At 36.2% G+C, this 23,472-nt stretch overlaps 1 protein-coding gene across 1 annotated transcript in view; it reads left to right on the top strand.

The window, feature by feature from the left end:
- GUCY1A2 (guanylate cyclase 1 soluble subunit alpha 2) overlaps window positions 1-5,626 on the top strand; it is a 462,235-nt gene extending 456,609 nt beyond the window's left edge. Inside the window, exon 8 of the mRNA XM_018059849.1 lies at window positions 1,925-5,626. Coding sequence (XP_017915338.1) covers window positions 1,925-2,132 — 208 coding nt within the window. The 3' untranslated portion in view covers window positions 2,133-5,626. The remainder of the gene's footprint in view (window positions 1-1,924) is intronic.

Raw genomic sequence — 23,472 nt, 5'->3', positions numbered from 1 at the left:
TAACCCACCAGCCTCCTCTGTCCATGGAATTCTCCAGGCAAGAATACTGGAGTGGGTTGCCATTCCCTTTTCCAGGGGCTCTTCCCAACCCAGGGATTGAACTGGTGTCTCCTGCACTGCAGGTAGATTCTTTACCACCCAAGCTACAAGGGAAGCCCATATGTGTGTGTGTGTGTGTATGTGTGTGTGTGTAATATATATATAGGCTGTGTTGAATCTTAGTTGAGGCACTTAGGATATTTGTGGCATGCAGGATCTTCCATTGTAGCACACAGGCTCTTCGTTGCAGCACATGGGCTTCTCTCTCATTGTGGTATGGGCTTCAGAGTGCCTGGGCTAAGTATTTGCAGTGAGCAGGCTCTCTAGTTGAGGCACATAGGCTCAGAAGTTGTGGCATGCAGGTTTAGTTTCCTGACAGCATGGCGAATCTTAGTTTCCCAAGTAGGGACCAGACCTGTGTCTTCTGCATTGGAAGCTGGATCCTTAACCACTGAGCAACCAGGGAAGTCCCTAGTCTCTTGTGTTATATTACTTTTATATTACTGTGACTTTTCTTTGCTTATTCAGTTTTTACTTTCTGTTTCTTTTTTTCTCTGTGTCTTTCTCTGGTGACAAAACTTTAAGCTTCTTACGTTGTTGTGTTATGCCTATCATTATATTCACAACAGTGTCTAGGATACTTTTCTAGGGCAATAATTAGTTGGTGATGGACAGGGAGGCCTGGCGTGCTGCGATTCGTGGGGTCACAAAGAGTCGGACACGACTAAGTGACTGAATTGAACTGAACTGAACTGAATTAGTAACCCACAAGAGTTGTTGAATTACATTGAATTGCTGGGGACTTTCCTAGTGGTCCAGTGGTTATGAATCTGCCTACAATGCAAGGGATGTGGATTTGATCCCTTGTTGAGGAACTAAGATCCCACATGCCCTGGAGCAAATACCCTGGAGCTGCAACTATTGAGCCCATTTCCTTTGGAGTCCGAATGTCACAACTAGAGAGTCCACATACCGCAAGGAAATATCCTGCAGGACGCAGTGAAGATCCTGTGTGCTGCAACCAAGACCCACTAAATGCAGTCAAATAAATAAATAAATAATTTTAAAAATTGAAATGCTAGGACACTTTTCTATGTTTGGCTATTAAACTGAACCTTTCCTAGAATTGGACAAGAATAAATCTCCAATATTAGTGTACTAGAAAATTGTCTTTATGACTGGAAGAGTCAATCTGTTTGACAAATAAAGCTGGTAAGTTTACAAAATATGCATTGCTAGAAAATAGTAACCAGATATCACAGATACATTGAGTTATGACTGTTCTACAAAGCTAAAAACTTGATTTACATGAATGACACATAGGATTTAAAGCTTACTCAGAGTCTAAAAAACTTTGAGGGAATGTTCCAGACTTTAGGCAGATTTTTAAAACAGAAAGGGTGAATCTTGCATATTTGAATAAAAACATTTACTATGCAGTTTCTTTAGCCTTTTGTTTAGAAAAAAAAAAAATCGACTTTGAACAAATATTGTCAAGTAGTACCAGGAACAACTTTGCTTTTTAGTTCATTATTATTGGGCTTCCCAAGTGGCTCAGTAGTACACAATCTGCCTGCCAATGCAGGAGACACAGGTTCAATCCCTGGGTTGGGAAGATACCCTGGAGGAGGAAATGGCAACCCACTCCAGTATTCTTGCCTAGAAAATCCCAAGAACAGAAGAGCCTGGGGGCTACAGTTCATGCGCTAACGAAGAGTTAGACACTATTGAGCACAAATCCACGCACAGTCTTTTATAGGCTTCCTGATTCTCTAAAGTTTATGTCCATTTTTTCTCATCTCTCCTGCCCATATAGGCTTCCTGATTCTCTAAAATTTGTGTCCATTTTTTCTCATCTCTCTCACATTATATATTTTCTTCTTAGATTATTAAAACGAGAAGAAAATTTCACATTCATTCCTCGGTCCCGTGAAGAGCTTCCAGACAACTTTCCAAAAGAAATCCCTGGTATCTGCTATTTCCTGGAGGTAAGAACTGGTCCTAAGCAGCCAAAGCCTTCTCTTTCTTCATCGAAAATAAAAAAGGTTTCCTACAACATTGGCACTATGTTCCTCCGGGAGACAAGCCTCTGAGACCTGCTGCAGATCAAAGACTCCTCCAAAAAGCACAAGCCCGGAACATGGGTCATGACAGGAGAATGAAGAGAGATATTTCTCTTTTACTGAATTGTTGAGAAAACAGTGGAATTTCTGTTATGTCAGGCAATAATCCTGGAAAAAGATAGGTTATGACTATCAATAAAAACCCTGGAGAGCAAGGGGGCAATGTATTCGTTCTTATGAGTGATTTTGGTCATATATATATTATATATGTATAATACATATATATGTATTTTAATTAATTACAAATGTGGGGCCCATTTAAAACTAATCAACAGTCTATGTTTTCTTGTTTGTCACACATATAGGTATCTTTATATATTTGTATTGCTTTTGAAAGCCAGTTTTGATTATATATTCCTACATTTAGTGAGTTGGTATGAGAGGAATATTTTCTAATTTTGTTTTTCTGAGCAGACATTTCATACATATATCTTGGCCATGTGATAAACTTCCCAGCAGGAAAAACTGTAACTGCAAAATATTTTAGGGATATTACCTATTTTTATACATACCTCTATATAATTTCATGCAGTACTATTAGATTTTTCAGAATATGCTACTGTATAGTTGATACATTATATAATTCTAACATAAGTTAAATATAATTTCACTTAGACTTAAACATAACCTAGGATGTCAGATGCCAAGAAAGCATTGTATATCTACTTAGTAATTATATCTTTTAGATTTCATTAATGTAGCACAGAATCCAAAGGAAATGGAATTTCCTAATAGCAAACGTACGTATCTGTAACCAAGATTAAAGATCTTTTTGCTATTTTCTAAGAAATATCAGTGAAAATAAAATGCTTTGCTAAACTGGACCCTTTCAACTTAGCACTTCTAAATATACATAGTTTTTACAATATACTAACTTATAATAAACAGCATCCTACTAAATTACATGTAAGTCTTTCCCCCTTGCCCTGTCACCTTCTTCAATGTATGCTTCCTAAAGGCTAACTGCCACACTTGGGGATAAATTACTAAACACTGGCATTAGTGAGAAAGAAGTGTAGGTTATTTTGCGAAGGATGTTGTTTATGCTTGCATAATAAAAACAAGGGAAAATGTGCTTTATGAATTTGAGATTTTTTAATGTTCTTCCATAGTTTATTTGCTGTGACTTTTAAATTCAGTGAATCACCTTCATTAACACTGAAGTGTGCCTAACCTTCATACTTAGTAATCACAGTAGTTACAGATAGGCTTCCATTGCATGTTCTGATTAACAATGCATGAAAATATTATTACAGACTCACCCTGAAATTAGGAGCACAGTGTGTCCAGAATTTTCCTAATTTGGTTCAGATATAAAAACTAAATTTCTCTTCAGTCTAATTAGTTGGAAAGTATTGTTTCCTTGAAACCTTGTGGTGGCCAATTTCTTACTCCAGCAAGTATATTCATTGGTAGCTTATGTCTGCTGAATAAAGCACATTTTTCTGTTTAGGGTTTTAACTGCATTATGATTTGCTTATCACATAACTCAGTTAAGGAATATATTAACTAGTGTCCAATATAGTCTGTGAGGATTAATTAGTGTTTTCAAGCTCCCTAACATACAGCTAGGAAATACTTCTAGATATGCAAAATATTTGTTATAATGGTTATCATTTTTATAACTATTGAACTCTGTCTCTCCTTGGAGCATAAGAGGACACTAGTGTAACACTTTTCATGTGGGGATAGGACCTAGATCCTGAACTCTCTGAATCCTTGCCTGTCCCTCCATTCCTTGCATCTAGGTCTCTGTGTTTAACCACATCTGCGCAAGAAGGCCAGGGTGTTTATAAGAGGCTGTGGAGGCAGAGGACAAGGTGCTCTCATACGAATAATTACTCACAAAATAATTTCTTTAGTGGACTAGAAGATTAACGCACTTCTTCCATAGGGAATAGAGGGCAAGCTTACAGTCAGTGTGGAAAGAATAGACTCTGGGAGCACTTTAATCCTCTTGCTGATACTAGGAATGCCTTAGCTATGGTCTTCTTATAGCGCAGGAGCATGCGGAAAGAACCAAACTCACTGAAGTCATTAATGGTTATTCTGCACAGTCACTTAAAACATATTGTGAAATAGTAAATTGTAAGCATTTTAATCACAACCAATGTGTTTTGTGACCATAAGGCTGAAAGGGACTTCCAAGAATCATCCAATCTATTTCTCTGCTTTTTGTAAAGATTTGTCTAAGCAACTATTCTAAACATATGTTTATTTTCTCTATACTCAAAACTATCTGTGGGAAACATATTTTAAAAGCATCCTCGGCAATCTACTGCATTATCTAGTAGTTGCTGATAGAGCTTGGGATAAGAATTGTATATATTCAATTTGTGAGAATAAGCTCTTTCTTAGTTTATATGATTTTACTTAGAGAAAAGTAGCTATTTACGTTGTCACAAATGTCACAATGAAGAATATGCCAGAGATCTATTCAATATCACAAAGAGAATGTAAACTACATTTTTCATACAATATATATCTTTAAATATATAGTCTGAGGCAATATTCTGACCTATCACCATTTTTCCAACCTAGTACAGCTGACTTATTATAGCTACACTCTTCCTATATGTATTTGCAAAAGATGGTATAACATGGCAGTTCATTCTAGCTGCAATCATAGAATTTAGAGGCTGTGAAAAAGCATTATATTTTTATTTGTCCTATAGAATACAATACATGTATCCTCCATTAGCAATTGTGATTATAATAACAGGTGGTATTGGTATTTCATTTGACAAATATCTATACAGTATTTGCATGGACAAACTATTACATCCATCATGCCTCTTAGTGTGGCAGATTGGAAGGAATTTAAATGAATGTCCCTTTTGAAATCAAGTGGTATTAAATTGGGAAATGGCTTTACCCACTCTAAAGGGGATACTTTAAGAGGGAAAATGGCACCTATAGTCCTCTGTTTCAGTATTCTTTCAAGCAACTGATTTGAAGAAGTTACTTTATGACTAGCCATCAGTACCAAACCTTTATGTTGGCATCAATATGATTTTAATGGAGAGAATGTCATTGTTTACAAATAAATGAGTTATATAACAAAGCCAGAAACCCCCCATAGGTACCCAAAACATACTGCACATATGTGCTTTGTGAACTTTAATAAATAAGTAACAGCCATAATAAAAAGAATAATAATGCCTGAAGAACACATATAGTTGGGACTCGACTATGTAGTGTTGAGTAGAGATGGGAAGGAAGAAACAACTTCTAGATAACAGTTTAGTCCAACTGTCTAAAATCGGCCTTGATACTCATCTCTTCTCTTAAAATTTCAAAATATTTTTTGATTTCCCTTTTAATGTCTGATTATGTGTGAAATCCAATGAGCTGTGTATGACCAATGGTGACTCTGAGAGAGGCACTGATAGCCTAAGACTTGAGAGTGGGTTTATGGGGGATTCAGTTGGAGAAGGCAATGGCACCCCACTCCAGTACTCTTGCCTGGCAAATCCCATGGACGGAGGAGCCTGGGAGGCTGCAGTCCATGGGGTCGCTAGAAGTCGGACACGACTGAGCGACTTCACTTTCACTTTTCACCTTCATGCATTGGAGAAGGAAATGGCAACCCACTCCAGTGTTCTTGCCTGCAGAATCCCAGGGATGGGGGAGCCTGGTGGGCTGCCATCTCTGGGGTCGCACAGAGTCGGACACGACTGAAGCGACTTAGCAGCAGCAGCAGCAGCAGCAGTGCTTCAAGTATGTATTCTCAAGATCTCACACTTTCCTTATCTAGTAACAATAGTAGCAGGACCATAGCGTTTTATTGTCAAAATGCAAAGTTATGTGTCTCTCCAGGAGCAAAATAGAACAACTTAAGCAAAATGTCATTCACAAGTCTTAATTTGGCAAATTCCTCGAAAGAGTTATAGCAATAAAGCAAAATTAAATTGATGGATAGAGAACACAAAATCCAGAGAATTTGGAAAACTGCCAGGCTGTCTTTTTCTACAGAATCATACTGATATCAGTTGAAATGGTATATTTGATATCATGAGGAATAAAGAGGGAGTTCAAGATTATGAATGTCACTAAATATATTTACTGAAGATTCCTTGTATTCCTAACTCACTCAAGGCAAGTTTGTGGATTAGTAGAGAAGACAGTAAAACTTCTATTTGTTTTTGTTTGTCTGCATTTTCAGCACCACTTAACACATGTCCAGATCCTCTCTTACTCCATGTCATTGGAAACCATCTTACCAAGTCAAGTTTGGCTCCATCAAACCCCATTTTCTCTGTACCTCTGAACCTAACATGGCTGTAGAAAGAGTTGCAGATGCCTATTTTAGGCAGATTGGAAGATACACAAAACTCCAGGCCCAAGTAACAAAGCACATCTCAAGTGAACTAACCATTCTTAGTTGAGCTGGAGCATTGCTTGTACCTGTAGCTTCTTTCTCTGCTCTCTTTAAAATACAATGTAGCTCTAAGCACTTTGTGCAATTTCAATGAAAATTGATATATGGCAAAACCAATATAATATTGTAAAGTAAAATAAAGTAAAAAAAAAAAGTTGGAAACAGCTTACATGTCTATCAATAATAAAATGGTTAATAAATTGTGGCATAAAAAATAAATAAATATTCCTTCAGAATGAATTACACATAGCTCTGAATAGGCTCTGGGTGGCATCAGATGTCTTTCATCCAACAATACCTAGAAATTCAAGTCTAAGACCTAAGCCCTATATTATAGCCTGTGTATATCTCTTAGATTATACCCTGATGCTAGGAAAGACTGAGGACAAGAAGAGAAGGGGCAACAGAGGATGAGATGGTTGCATGCCTCACTAACTCAAAGGACATGAGTTTGAGCAAACTCAGGGAGATAATGAAGGACAGGGAAGCCTGGCGTGCCACAGTTCACGGGGGTAACAGAGAGTCGGACACAACTTGGTGACTGGAAAACTATAGCATATCTTCAGCTACAAAAATTATGTCATTTCAGAGGCTCCTGTGAGCATATCTTATTAGATGTAACCTGAAAAACACAATGCACGAGAGGCTTCATTATTGAAGTGTAACATACCACATTCTGCATGATGGTTCTTTAAGGGTTGCTCTTGATATGAATACACTTAATTTACAACCAGCTGACTTAACATGTACATAAATTGTGTTAACATGATTGAAGGAATGTTATTGTTAAATAGATAAACTGACTGCAGCTGTGGACTCAATTTCACATTCCTCATGGTCTTGAATAAAGAACAGACACTGATATTCTATACGGACTAACATCAATTTTGTCAGAGCATTTTGAGACAGTGTGCAAAATTCCTTATACTTGATTCAAAAAGTTGAAGCCTGAGTATTATGTTACCTTTCTGTTTACTTCCTTCTTTTGTTCCTTTTTTCCTTTCATAACAGTCATTGCTCCTTCTTTTCTTTCTTTTTCGTTTCATTAAAAAGTCATTATTTTTGTGTGCGATGTTAAGAAAGTGATCTAGTTTCATTCGAATTGCCAGTCTAAGTCCGACGCAGGATACAGCATGCTTGGGGCTGGTGCATGGTGATGACCCAGAGAGATGTTGTGGGGAGGGAGGTGGGAGGGGGGTTCATGTTTGGGAATGCATATACACCCGTGCTGGATTCATGTCAATGTATGGCAAAACCAATACAGTAAAAAAATAATAATAATTAAAAAAAAATTTAGCAAGTTAACAGAAAAAAAAAAGTCATTGATACATTTCTAAACAGGAAGAATCACAGCTAATCTTATGTTATAGAATAGTTTTATAAAGTAATAAACAATATGCATTTGTGTGCACTGAATGTAGATATTACATGATTAAAAGAAATGACATTTTGGAAGGACTTGGGACATAGAAAAGTAAAGTTTGTGTCTTTATTTCTGTTGTGCTGTGACACACAGACCACAGCGTCAGCCATGTGCCTCATTGCCAGTTCCATCCTTACTAAGAAATGATCCTGTTCAGTGTTTCAGCTCATCGCTTGGCAGTGTCTGACTGCCTTAGGAAGCTTTTAGTAGTGGTAGTAGTTTAGTCAGTAAGTAATGACCAACCCTTGTGACCCCATAGACTGTAGTCTGCCAGGCTCCTCTGTCCTAGGGATTCTCCAGGCAAGAATACTGGAGTGGGTTGCCATTTCCTTCTCCAGGGGATCTTCCCCACCCAGGAATTGAACCCAGGTCTCCTGCATTGCGGGCAGAGTCTGTACCAACTGAGCTATGAAGGAATACCTGAGGAAATTTTAGGGACACAAATTACTGGCTTTACCATTAAGATTTGGATTCAGTAGGTTTCAGGTGAAGGCCTAGGAATTTGTATTTAGAAAATCACTCTAGGTTATGCTAATATACAGCCAGATGTGGGGATCACTGAAGAATATTCAAATAATCCCAATTACTAGGAATAAATACAAGCTGACTGAGATAGAAATATATTATTTTATTTGTAGTTATTTTGAAAAGCAAATGTTCCAGGCTTCATAACATTATTTCTTTCACAAGTTTTAATTTTTCAGCTTTGGTTTCAAATTTATAGTTGACTTTTTGAGCATAAGTCTTTAAATTTATTGTAGACTTAAGTCAATATTGATAAGCATGAGAGATGAATATTGCTCACTATTAGGCATTCTAGACACAGTAAGATTTTCTGAGAAACTGCCAGAGCTGTGCAGAGAACATCACAATATTTGCTGACCCTTACCGCCAAGATATGAACTATGAATGTTTGGACAGAGAAGTAAATGTCAAAGTAACAGCCTTACTTCTGAATGCTTTGATTTTTATGTTCTAAAACATCACCAACTTGATGCTTAGTCTCACTCTGTACTTTTCGCATTGAATTGTACATTCATTTAAAAATTATTTCCTAGCAATATTTTATAACAACAACCTTTAAGCAATAATCTAAGCCATGATGATGATGATGATGTATGAAACTTGCACTCCTATGCAAGTTTAGGGAAATAAAGACATGTCTTACATAAGCAATAATATAAGTAGTGTGGACTTTTAAATGATGTTCACCATTCTACTACAGCAAAATGAGCAGCAAGGGATAGATAAAAAATTATCTGAGCAGGTAACATGCTTAATCTCTCTCATAAATCCTTCATTTGCACACATGCTATGAATTGATATATTCTTATCAGATTGTTTCTGATGTATAATTATTGATATCTATCATAATATGATTTCTATTCCTCTGAAAGCATTGTGAATGTTTTGTGCCCAGATTTTCAGATCTTTGTAGTATATAATAAATAGAAGTATTTAACTATAGATAAATGAGCAAAAATATAGAATGGGTTGGATGAACTAATTGAGAGTGTAGGCTTGGCAAAAATATAGATACACCTTGGGATAAGGTAATTAATTCAACTATTCGTTTTATTAGGTCTGATAAGATAAAAGATTAAAGAGTCATTTTCACTGTTTTCTGTGATACTGAATGTTAAGTAGGTACAATAATATTTTGGCTTTCAGAATGTGATTGGCTGAAATTCATCTGTAGTATAATTTTAAAATGTCTGAAAATTATTGTGTAATTATATTTAAAATAGCTTGTACTTTTCATTTGACAATTACACTAAAGCTCACAGGCTTCAAAATGATTAATTCATATTTCTATTTTCTTAAAATATAATTTTAATCAGATACAGCATGGTTAATAATAATCAGTCCTTTAGTAGTTAAATTGCTCCTCCCTCATTTAGAATCATGTATCAGGATTACAATTAAAAGTAACAGGGAAATTTATGATACACTGAGGTACTTCTAATCATCTGATTATTATTTAGCAAAATCATATAAGGTCAGAATCCATTCCTAAGCCACTAAATAAGATTCTTGTTTAGTCACTACGTCATGTCTGACTCATTGTGACCCCATGGACTTTAGCCTGCCAGGCTCCTCTGTCCATGAGATTACAGCTTCTATTATTGTCTAGATGGATAAACTCCCTTATAATCTTGAATCTGAACACAATTGGAATCGTGAGTGAACTTGCTAGTATTTTACCTTTCAACTAGCAACATCAAAGCTTAAATTAACATCCTCCTACACAGTTTATAAAATTCCCCTATAAAAATTAAGCAGGGTGTGTTGAGTCACTGGGAAAGTTGTTTATTTTTTCCTACTGAGAAAGCACTTGATGATCATCTTTTTGTATATCATTGGAAGCTTATATCTTAATATGCTTTTGATATAAATAATAAAAATATTTGAGTCCACTAAAAATTACAGTAAATTTATTTCCTCAGTTATGTAGTTGCTAATCAGACCACTCTTAATGTTAGACTTAAGTACTATTGCTAACTATTTGAAAGCAGAAGAGACAAGAAAAACTAAATGATGAGCTTAAGTAACAGCTTGTTTCTAATTCTTTTGATATATATTTTTTAAATAAAGGAATTGGTTTATGTTTAATCTTCCTCTGTGGCCTTTTGGCTAGTTGGAGATAAGGAAGGGATCCTACTAAATGAATTTTTACTGTGGGCTATTAAGTGTAATTAATAAGTAGAAGAGTAATGTATTAATTGGGATAAAATCAGAATTCTGCAAAATTGTTTCCTCACACTCCTTACTTTTTTTTATAATCAGTGTTTATTACATAGTCTTTTAGTTTATTTTTTAATATAAATTTATTTATTTTAATTGGCAGTTAATTACAACCAATATAATATTGTAAAGTAATTAAACTCCTTACTTTTTAGAGACAGTTCTTCCCATTTTGCTGCCTGGCATCAGACTCAGTACACAGGGACAGATGGAAGGGTGGGATGAGCAGGAGCTTTAGATGAGATTGGTTAGAGATTGAACTGTTTTCTTTGTGAAGGTATACATACTCCTAAAGGGAAGCAGTTTTCATAATAGACACATGTAGTTTAGTGAAAACCAAATGATTTGCTCATTTTTATTTTAAAAAGAAAATAGAAAAAATCCTTCATGAACTATTTTCAGTTTTCTTAGGAGGTAGTGACAACTCTTAGCAGGGGCACACATCTGTGAAACTGGAATTAGAAACTCACAAAGCTATATAGAGAGACTCTGAAGGTGGTAGATAGAGCTAGTTTTGGTTATGATGATTAAGATCAATGAAAGTGTCAGAATGTCTGGACTTAAGGAGCAAAGAAGAAAAAATATCAGATCAGATCAGATGTATATCACAGAAAGCCTGTGAAAATTAGCACAAAAGACTGTGTTTAAGTAATACTAAAGCAAAATTTTTTTTCTTTTATAACAAGCCTGGTTGAGCTAACATTCAGAGAGAAGAATACAATTTGATTTTGTACTTCATTTTTTGTTGTTGTTGTTCTGACATTATAGAAGTTATATCATTCCCTAATTGGAAAATCTAATCACAAAGATTAGGAAATATTTATTCTGTGTAGTTACATCTATAAAATGGCTTGGGGGATCTATACTATATTCTATATTCTTCTTCACATTGCTTTCAATTTGGGCTTTAGCTGCAAGCAAAACAGGTGTTCAACTTTAGAGGACATACAAGATTTTATGACACCAGGCCTTTCCATCTTATTCTGGGATGCTCCAGAGTCCTGGAGCTGGGGAAACAATTACCTCACAACATTTGATGATGTTCTGAAGGAGAGATGAAGGTGTACTCCCTGTCTTTTAAAATTAAATGGGTTAGATAGTCTCTAAACATCGTTTAAAGATGTTTCACTTTACATGAAGCTAGTTAATTCAAGCAGAGTTTGTTTAGAACTGAAATTTTAAAAGGAAGAAACAAACGAGCAATTTTTAATCAGAATTATTAGACTGTTTTTTAAATTTATTTTTAAGTGGAGAAAAATTGCTTTACAATATTGTGTTGGTTTCTGCTGAACAACAACACAAATCAGCCATAAGTTTACCTATGTTCTCTCCTTCTTGAACCTCTCTCCCTCCCACCAAGCCCCCATCCCACCCCTCTAGGTTGTCACAGAGCACCAGGTTGAGCTCCCTGTGTTAGAAAAATAATTTAGGACAAAAAGTTGCTGTCTTGAAAGCCAGGTTACTTACAGCAAAATTTCAGAATGCTAAAAATTTTTGAAAGTTTTCTAAAGGTATGAAGTGCTTCAGCACTGAGAAAGAAAAAGATAACAAAGAAGTATAAATCACATTTCATTTTTTCTCTATATTTTCCATTTGTTGCAAGAAAGAAAGATGTAGAAGATGTCATAAATGAGACAAAGTTATTAATTTTGGCAATGAGCTTTGGTTTGTAAATTTGGCAGCATTCTTTTACTTAAAATAATAAGCGGTTTTTAATAATATGAGGGTTAAGGGTAACAGTCAAGTATACTGTATTCCCATTCATCTATATATTGATCTAGAGCAAAGTATCTCAACTTCTCAGAATAAAATCTAAATGAAAAATAATCTATGTTCAAAATTTTGAACAATAAATATGTTATTCTATATGTTTTCTGACTAACAAGAAGGTGTGCATTTCTATACTTAATGAAATCTCAATTCCTAGAACAATTCCATTTTTATTGACTCCCAAGAAGCTTTCCTTTATGGTCAATATCACTATCGTTGAAAGCTGGCAGGAGAGTATGGGATGATATATAATACCTGAGACTAGGATGATCTGCACCAATTATTTCTGTGAAATAATTTAAAATCTGCCCCCCCCCAACTTTGTAAGCTTTTTTATTGTTCAAATCTCCATAGTTAAAGAAAACTCCACGCTGGAGTGGCTAGATGTTATCAACATTAAACCCCTCTCTCCAAATTTTATTGATATAAATTACCAGGTTAAAATTAGATTGGCTTGAAGTCTCAGATAAATTGTGTTTGTATTATTTGACTAGAAAGTATTATCAAGAATAAGAAATTTTTTAAAATAAGAAATTTATTCTTATGTTAGATTTCATTCTAGCAAAGCAGGTATAGATAAACTGGATGACTGTAATTATCTACAATAATTCAAGGAATTTTAAAAAAATTATTTTTGCTCTTGTTGTACAAAGATAATTACTAGTGAATGGTAGCCAAAATTATTGTTCTTATCCTTTTAATTTGTTTCAATTATGTTACCAGACAATTATAAAATCCATCCCTTTCCGTTGTTATGCAATTCAGTGACCTGAAATAGTTGGTACTCATTGCTTTTTATTTTAATCCTTAAAATACTCTTTTTTCCTGTCTAAAGAAAAATTCTCCTACTAAAATGCAAATGAATATCTGACTATAGGAAGTATCCCATTTTACTTCAGCTGGACTGCAACCAAAAAAAAAAAAAAAGACACCTACATAGAAGATTACAAGAGACAAACATCACTTTCCCTACATTAAATTGTCTAAAAATAACTCAACCCTCTTAACTTAGAAGAAAGTTGAAAATAGATGGGAAGGCTAACTGATTATAGTTTATTTTTAGAACACTATTAATACATAACAGAATATCATGAAATGCAACATGTCAAAATTTTGATCAACAAACAGGAAATATGCTAATCAGAATAAAAAGATTTAAAGGAGCAAAATATCTTGTTTTATATGTGCCCATCAGTGCAGAATTTGGGAATATTTGGTACTATGTCTTTAATCAATATTTGCATTATGATCTAATTTAATATTAGCGTAGTCTTTATGCTGATAAGAAACCATGCAAGAGTCCAAATATCAAGTGTGGCTATAACTTGCATAAACAATAGAGTTTGATGTTACTTCTGAATAAGATTATTGATGAATGTAAAATGAATGGGCTATATCTATAGGGGTTATGTGCACTAAAATATTTAGATTCTGAAGTTTGTCAGCATCTTCAGCTTCTCTTTTCTATCCCTCCCTCCCTCCTTTCCTTTCTTTTATCCCTCCCTGTCCCTCTCACCCCTTCCTTCCTTCCTCCCTTCCTTTTTTTCTTTTTCTTATAAAGTATATGAAAAATAATATTTTATTATTATGGTTGAGATTGCTTTTTCACTTTCACATGATTGGACACTTTGTGAATTCATGAGGTAAGGAAAAGAAGGTGACTATTCAGATACAGACCACTGGGGTATAGAAATGATTGAGACATTGAGACCTTGGCTTCTATAGACATTTCATCAGTTAAGAGAAACATGAGGTTTTGTTTTCTTTTTAAAATGCTCTTCTTTTGTTGAATTTTAACACGATTTCAAGAAATATCAGGGTCACCCTTTTTGGACAATCTCCTCCTACAAACATTTTAATTTGAAAAAAATCCTCTTGTTTTCAAATGGTAAATCTTCCCTTGGGTACCACACTGCTACAGATAAAAATAGAAAAGAAGCTTCTTCTACCTATAGGGAAATTTTTTTTCAAAAACTACTTCCCAGGTACTACTTGGTTTTATTGGCTCTTTGTCTAGAGATGACAGATACACTGTGTTGCTTCCTGTATACCCTTCTGTAAGGGTATGACATAGTATGGTGTTTGGGTTCTTTTTAGAGGGTTTGAAAATGTTTGCTATCAATTTCATGTCTACTGTATTGAAAAAGTAATATGTATTCCAAATTTCTTAGCTCTATGCCTTTAAATTTTGGCATTTTAGATAGTTATTTATAACCACAGTTTTGAGTTATTCACTAGAATTAACAAATTACCATAATCTTAAGTATAAAAACACAGGTTGGATCTTTTTATGGTAGCTATATTGAGGGATCAATCATTTACAAATCCCAATCCAAAACCATATTTTCCAGGGGAAATTCAGTAATTTCTAGCAGATAATATGATTCATAAAGGAAAAGAAATGAAACATCTCATTTAAAGGAATAATGAGAAAGACAGAGAGTATGTTCTTCTATTTTAGATATCCCTAATACCACAATAATTTGAACAAGTCTTGAATAAGATTTAAAGAATATTAAATCTCTAAAACTGCAAATTTTATTAATTTTTGTTGTTATTAATATTACATTCAAGCTCTTTAATAAGTTTTCTATGTGACATACATTTGTTTGTGTTCATTAACAGCAAATTATGTAGAAATGATATAGCTATGTTTTCTCTCTGGAAAGATTTGCTCCAGTAAGTCAAATACCTTTGAATTTTGGTACTTATTTCTCATCTGAACTTCGTTGAACACCTCAGGGATCTTCTACTATAACAAATCAGGTAGTCTGTCAAAGGAAAGGATATGAAAAATTCAGAAAATTTAAAACTTCAAAGGGAAGAATTTCTATGTCAATCAATTTTTATTTATTCCACATTGATATTTATTTTGAAATTGTGAAAAAATAGGCAGCTTCCATATAAATTGACATCTATGAAAATGCGAATTTCTTTCTTCCTATGTTTTTCAGTGTTAAGAAAACCTTTGTCTTGAAATGATAGACCTTAATACTTTTTTTTTTGGTGGGGGGTAGAAATATGACCTTCAGTATCTTTGTCATTTTTATTTGTCAAGGGAAATATTTTCAGTAATGAATGTAAAAATAGAAGAAATATGGTTGAGGAATACAGATGAAATATCAGATGACATTTGAACAGCTGTGAGCTACAGTGCCATTTTCTCCCTCTATTTTGTTGCCTCTTACTAAATTTATACTGAAGGCCCAGACTGGCAAAAATAACAACTACTAGTCATTGTCTCCTTTTATGATTTAGAGATAAGCAAAAATTATTCCAACTATGTGGAAATTGATTCACATAATAATGGCAGCTTATTACTACTAGGAAAGTCAGGTTAAGTTCAAATAGAGAAACGGTTAATGGGCAAAACAACTTTCTGATTTTCTTAGAGTTGAATTAACAGCTTTTTTTCTTTAAAAATAAAAACTCCCTGAAAAGTTTTCCTTGGACAAACTGTAATTTTATAACTGTCTTTAATCACATAATAATTTTGGTAATCAAGTGACAAAGCTGTCTCATTATGCTTTTAAAATTTGTCAATTAAGTGCATTTAGAAGAGATCGGGCATGTTCAGGGTGGTATGGCCATAGACAATTAAGTGTATTTCAGAAATAATACATATCATTCTTCATTTCAAAATCAATCTACCTGAATTCTGACAATTCAACTGTGAATAGCCATTTTATCAAGCCAAAGGTTTTCATTTCCCTAACAGTGTTTAGATAAAAACAAAAACAAACAAAAATCTGCCTGCTCATTTTAATATGTAAGTAGCCAATGTATTTCTATCAAATATTCAAATGCTATATAAATGTAAACAGGTTTCCCCAACCCACTTAATAAAATCACATGAGTATACTGTGCTAGGCCTTCATTCAGTTCCTCTGCATGGGGTAGGTTTTACTTAACCAGATAACAGAATTATTTTAATGTTTTGTCCTATTCATTTGCTATAATTTCATGTGTCTAAATTTTTGGTTTGACCTGCAATGTAAATAGTATTTTCCATTTGCTATTTTATTATCAAATTATAATTTGTAAATCATTACTTTTAAAAATCTAGTTATCACAAACTTAAATTGCAATGTCATAAAGTAATACTAAGATATATACTAATATATTCATAGGGCATGGTTAAATTACATATGTTTTGAAATGTCAAGCTATTTTTGAATTTTAAAGATGATTGCATCCTTTAAACATGTAGCATTAATTTTAAAAGTTTGTTTGATGTTTCATATTATATTTTAAGGTATTTTTCTTTACTCAGTAGTACAAGTTTAGAGAAGCTTTCTGATTGAAAAGATGAAATATGACTCATTTCACTAAAAGTTTAAGAATACTAGTGTGTGTAAAAGTATGTAAGCACTTATAGGATTATAAACGTCTTTGCTTTTGATGTAACACCACTTTTTATTCATTTGATTGTGCTTATTTATAGTTATTCTAAATTGTGCATGATGTAAATAGTATGTTTCATTATGTAAAATGTCTTTGTATTTATAGACCGAAAAATAAGATAAATTTGTATATGAAAAATCAGTGATTAAAAATTTGGGATTCTTATAAAACAAAGTAGAAATAACAGTTGTGTGTTATATTTACATAATTCATTACAAAACTCTCTGTTTAAACCAAATGTTTATTTACCTTATAAGTCAAACTGTTGCTTATATAATAATTTAAATCAATAAACAATACCAAAACAGACAAGTCTATAGGTCCTTCTTAGTGTATTTTTTCATACCATGACTGACAATGACTTAGAATATGAATGGATAGTAAATGAAAGAATGGGGAACCAGTGAATGAGTGAATGGAGTGTTCACAGTGTGTTATCATTATGACTAAAGATAATGCTACTGACACAACATCAGGCAATGCCAATTTTTAATTATTTTTATAATATGAAAACTCTCCTTAATTATTAATATCTTCCAGAACTTCAGTGTCCACAGCACTGGGGAGAAGACTTGGGAGGGAAGGCTTAAGAGGGAGGGCAGTACTCTTAATTTGATCTTTGCCACAGGGCTCTGTAAACTGAGGAGCTCTATGGGTCTCCAGTGCTTGTTTCAGTCTTGTCTTTTTCTTACTCTTTTCCAATCTATCTCCTTTTTTCTTTTCTTTTTTTCTTTTTTTTGTTTTTGAGTGCAGAAGTCATTAGCCTCTCCAAATTTTGTGTGCAAACCACACAGTTCTGTCCTAAACTTGACTCCTTCTCTTGGTACTTGATGAAATGCGAGGAGAAAAAGCCAATACGCAGTATTCTGGCTCTCCATGTTACCAAATTCTTGTCTGGGTGCTTGCCGCTCAAAATCCAATAATTCGAGGAGCAAGTGTCAGTAGAAAGGAAAGATGCTTTAATCAGAAAAGTCTGCAACTTGGAGAGATGGTGAATTTATTTCCAGAAATCAATTCCAAGAATTCTGCTCAACCATGGCAGTCTTTAAAGAAAAAAAATGATGGAAGGGAAGAAGCTCAGTGAATCACTGAGGCAGGGTTTGGGGTTCTTTATATATAGAAAAGCAGAGACATCACTTTGCTGACAAAGCTTCCTATACTCAAAGCTATGGTTTTTCCAGTAATCATGTGCGGATGTGAGAGTTGGTCCATAAAGAAGGCTGAGTGCCAAAGAATTGGCACTTTTGAATTGTGGTGCTGGCAGAAGACTCTTGAGAGTCCCTAGGATTGCAAAGAGATAGAACTAGTCAATCCTAAAGAAAGTCAACCCTGAATATTCATTGGAAGGACTGCTGCTGAAGCTGAAGCTCCAATACTTTGGCCACTTAATGTAAAGAGCTGACTCACTGGGGAAAATCCCTGATGCTGTGAAAGATTGAAGGCAAAATGAGAAGAAGGTGGCAGGCGATGAGATGGTTATATAGCATCAGTGACACAATGGAGAGTAATCTGAGCAAAGCCCTCTTGCTAGTTTTTAGTAGGGTGTTTTATGTCTGTTAGAAAGCTTAATCAAATAAGAGAGGCACCTCAAGGCTGAGGAAGTTTCACCTGACCCCTCTCCAACAATATGCATTTTTGAGAAAAGATGGCACAAGGTGTGTCTTCCCAGGCCATAAAACAATTGACATGAATACTGGTTTGTTGAGCCATTATCAGCCCAAAGTTTGAGAAAAGAAAAAAAAAAAAAAAAACCTGTTAGTCTTAGGCAGAGCTGGTTTCATCAACAGAGAAGGAAAAAAAAAAAAGTCTTCCACTTGCAGTTTACTTCCTCCTACTTCTTGGGGATCTCTGGCCTTCCTACCTGTTACCCTCTCATTCCACCTTTTTCTTTTAGGAGAATTATATTGCCTAGGGAAAGGGGCGGCTTTCTCGTTCCATAACTGCCTCTGAGCTGATAAGGGGTGTCATTCCTAAACTGGTGAGGCAACATATTCTCCTAACTCTCATATTGAGGGTCTCTGATCCAGAGGTCTTAAGTAGTAGCTGGAAGAAGCTGTGGCACTTGATGGAGTTTGGACAACAATTTGTAACTTAAAAGCCTTCATGCAGCTAGAGGCAAATCCAGCTACACAGTTACAGATGCAGGGAGCAAACAGCAAAAACAGAAAAATCAGAATTATTGCAATTAAGATAGTTTTCCACCATGTGGAACTAGTTAATATCTTCCAAACTGAAGCAACTGAAGCTTGAGGATTATCCATAGCCTGAATCATTGTGTTAATGTGTTTAGTAAAGTGAGTAACATTAGTGCCGCTACCTGGTATATATGCACAACATTGAGTATGAATAATGGCACAAGTTACTCCTTGTGTGACTGTTAGAATATCTAAGGCCAGTCTGTTTTGTAAAACCACCTTTCTAATTTGTATTTGTTCAGCATTAGGGCTGAAATAGCTTTTTGAGATTCTTGTAAGGCTTGCTGAGTAGTTAGAGCATCAACTCGTAGCATAACCTCTGTAGTTCCCAGGGAGGGAACAAATATCGCAGCCAAATAACCATACCCATGAAATACAGACCTTATCCAGTGAGTGCTAAGATGTGGCAAATTAGCAGGTTTCTCTGGAGGCTCTGAAAATGTGAAGCCATGAGTAAAAGACCTACGGTCCATCTTCCTATCCAGCCAGGGGGACGCCACACCCTTAGGTAAGAGCCCCACATATCCAGTAGGTCCCTTTTGGAGCAAGCCAGTGTGACTGAGGGATCCGGTCCCAATCAGTGCCTGGCCAGGCAAAAAGAGGACCTGAACTGGGGTTAGAAAACACAGAAATGATTATATTGCATATTTCTTGAGGCAAAAACCCCAGTTGTTTCCAGTTATTATAATTAAGTTGTCAGCTAACTTCTGAGGATGGCTCTGTTTGTTCCCAGCATATGGGGTAGATATCAGGCGTCCCTTTTCGGAGTTAGCCATATGACCTCATCCCATATTTGATAAACATTAGGTAAAAAACCATCAGCTCTAGATCCATCTGTCTTCTTATGTGTAGCAAAATAGTCATTACACCAAGACAAAGTATCAGTTCAGTTCAGTTCAGTTCAGTTCAGTCGCTCAGTCGTATCTGACTCTTTACAACCCAATGAATCGCAGCATGCCAGGCCTCCCTGTCTATCACCAGCTCTTGGAGTTCACTCAGACTCACATCCATCGAGTCAAGATGCCATCCAGCCATCTCATCCTCTGTCGTCCCTTTCTCCTCCTGCCCCCAATCCCTCCCAGCATCAGAGTCTTTTCCAATGAGTCAACTCTTCGCATGAGGTGGCAGAAGTATTGGAGTTTCAGCTTCAGCATCATTCATTCCAAAGAAATCCCAGGGCTGATCTCCTTCAGAATGGACTGGTTGGATCTCCTTGCAGTCCAAGGGACTTTCAAGAGCCTTCTCCAACACCACAGTTCAAAAGCATCAATGCTTTGGCGCTCAGCCTTCTTCACAGTCCAACTCTCACATCCATACATGACCACTGGAAAAACCATAGCCTTGACTAGACAGACCTTAGTCGGCAAAGTAATGTCTCTGCTTTTGAATATACTATCTAGGTTGGTCACAACTTTTCTTCCAAGGAGTAAGCGTCTTTTAATTTCATGGCTGCAATCACCATCAGCAGTGATTTTGGAGCACCCAAAAATAAAGTCTGACACTGTTTCCACTGTTTTCCCATCTATTTCCCATGAAGTGATGTGACCAGATGCCATGATCTTAGTTTTCTGAATGTTGAGCTTTAGGCCAACTTTTTCACTCTCCACTTTCACTTTCATCAAGATGCTTTTTAGTTCCTCTTCACTTTCTGCCATAAGGGTGGTGTCATCTGCATATCTGAGATTATTGATATTTCTCCCGGCAATCTTGATTCCAGCTTGTGTTTCTTCCAGTCCAGTGTTTCTCATGATCTACTCTGCATAGAAGTTAAATAAGCAGGGTGACAATATACAGCCTTGACATACTCCTTTTCCTATTTGGAACCAGTCTGTTGTTCCATGTCCAGTTCTAACTGCTGCTTCCTGACCTGCAAAGTTAAAAGTCACATTATGTCTTTAGTTAAGGTAAAAACTGTAACACCAGTCCATTTTAGGATTATTAGGTGTCATTAGATTAAGAAGAGGCATCACATATAATTGTTGGTGAAGGTAGTTGCAGACATGGAGAAAGTCCTGTTCCTGAAGTGGAAACGGCCAAGATGGGAAGCCTTCAACCGATGAGGAACGGTGTGCTCCACAGACCCAGCAATCAGACTGATTATGGAATGCAGTGGAGGAATGGGCCCAAGACAGGAAGGCCTTAAGGATCAAACTCAAATGGCAGACTCAGAAATTTTGGAGTCAACAGAAGCAGGCCCATATAGACTAATAGCAGGCCCACTAATAACCTTAAGAGCTTACAGTACTAGTAAAGCAATAGCAAAAAATACTCTTAGACAGTATGGCCAGCCATATGCCACTACATCTAATTCTGTACTCAGGTATCCTATAGGTTGTTGGTGAGACCCTCGGGGTTGTGCCATAACTCCCCAGACCATAACTTTTCTTTCAGTGACAAACAAACTCTGACCCTGTGGGCAAGCTCAAAGTGGGAGCTTACTGAACAGTTTGAAGAGCCTTAAAAGCCTTTTGAGTATATGGAGACCAAACCAGTTTGTTGGTTTGGGCTTGTTGAGTTTCAGTTATAAGTTTATCTAAAGGCCGGGCAAATTCCCCGTAACCTGGAATCCAGATGCAGCAGTAGCTTGTGATGCCCCCAAATCCTTTCAATTGTCTTAAAGTCATAGGCAGGGGATGTTTTAGTTTAGGCTTAATTCTCTTGAGGCCTATGGCCCTCACCCCTTCGAATATGATTCAGTCCAGTTCATTCACTCAGCAGTGTCTGACTCTCTGCCACCCCATGGACTGCAGCACGCCAGGCCTCCCTTTTCCATCACCAGCTACCGGAGCTTACTCAAACTCATGTCCATCGAGTCAGTGATACCATTCAACCATGTCATCCTTTGTTGTCCCCTTCTCCTCCTGTCTTCAATCTTTCCCAGCATCACTGTCTTTTCCAATGAGTCAGTTCTTTGCATCAGGTGGCCAAAGTATTGGAGTTTCAGCTTCAGCATCAGTCCTTCCAATGGATTTTCAGAACTGATTTCCTTTAGGATTGACGGGTTGGATCTCCTTGCAGTCCAAGGGACACTCAAGAGTCTTCTCCAACACCACAGTTCAAAGGCATCAATTTTTCAAGGCTCAGATTTTTAGGCCCAGATATTTAACAGATTGTTGACAAAGCTGAGCCTTTTCCCTTGATGCTTTATAATTGCAGTCAGCCAAAAAGTTAGGCAGTCTTCTGAGTCTTCTGAGCAAACTCCCTCTGTCTCAGCACAGAGCAGGATATCATCTATGTATTGTAACACCACTGTCTCAGGGATATTGAAGTTTTGTAGATCTCATGACAAACACTGTCCAAATAAGTGAGGGCTGTCACAAACCTGTGGGACAAAACTATCCAGGTTAACTGAGAAGCTGACTGGATAGGGTCTTCAAAGGCAAATAAAAATTAGCTTCCCTTCATCAATGGTATAGCGTAGAAGGCATCTTTTAAATCAATTACTGAAAAGTATTTGGCTCATTCAGGAATTTCAGACAGTAGAGTATAAGGATTAGGCATGAGGAGGTGTAAAGAGCACAACCTCACTTATATTTGTCGATCTTGAACTAGTCTTCATTTATCATTTGATTTTTCACTCCAAAAACAGGAGTGTTGCATGGACTGTTGAGATCAGTTCAGTTCAGTCACTCAGTCATGTCCGACTCTGAAACCCCATGGACTGCAGTACGCCAGGCCTCCCTGTCCATCACCAACTCCCAGAGTTTACCCAAATTACCCAAATTACCTAAACTCATGTACATTGAGTTGGTGATGCCATCCAACCATCTCATCCTCTGTCATGCCCTTCTCCTCCTGCCCTCAATCTTTCCCAGCAACAGGGTCTTTTCAAATGAGTCAGCTCTTCACATAAGGTGGCCAAAGTACTGGGGTTTCAGCTTCAACATCAGTCCTCCTGGGAGTCCAGGGGACTCTCAAGAGTCTTCTCCAACACCACAGTTCAAAAGCATCAATTCTCTGCACTCAGCTTTCTTTATAGTCCAACTCTCACATCCATACTTGACTACTGGAAAAACCATAGCCTTGACTAGATGGACCTTTGTTGACAAAGTAACGTCTCTGCTCTTTAATATGCTGTCTAGGTTGGTCAGAACTGTTCTTCCAAGGAGTAAGCGTCTTTTAATTTCATGGCTGCAGTCACCATCTGCAGTGATTTTGGAGCCCAGAAAAATAAATAAATAAATAAAGAGTCATTGTTCCCACTGTTTCCCCATCTATTTGCCATGAAGTAATAGAACCAGATGCCATGATCTTCGTTTTCTGAATGTTGAGCTTTAAGCCAACTTTTTCACTCTCCTCTTTCACTTTCATCAGGAGGCTCTTTAGTTCTTCTTCACTTTCTGCCATAAGGGTGGTGTCATCTGCATATCTGAGGTGATTGATATTTCTCCC

The sequence above is a fragment of the Capra hircus genome, chromosome 15 (genome assembly GCF_001704415.2).
Source record: "Capra hircus breed San Clemente chromosome 15, ASM170441v1, whole genome shotgun sequence".
Lineage (NCBI taxonomy): Eukaryota > Metazoa > Chordata > Mammalia > Artiodactyla > Bovidae > Capra > Capra hircus.
This window is presented reverse-complemented; position numbering and strand designations above follow the sequence as displayed.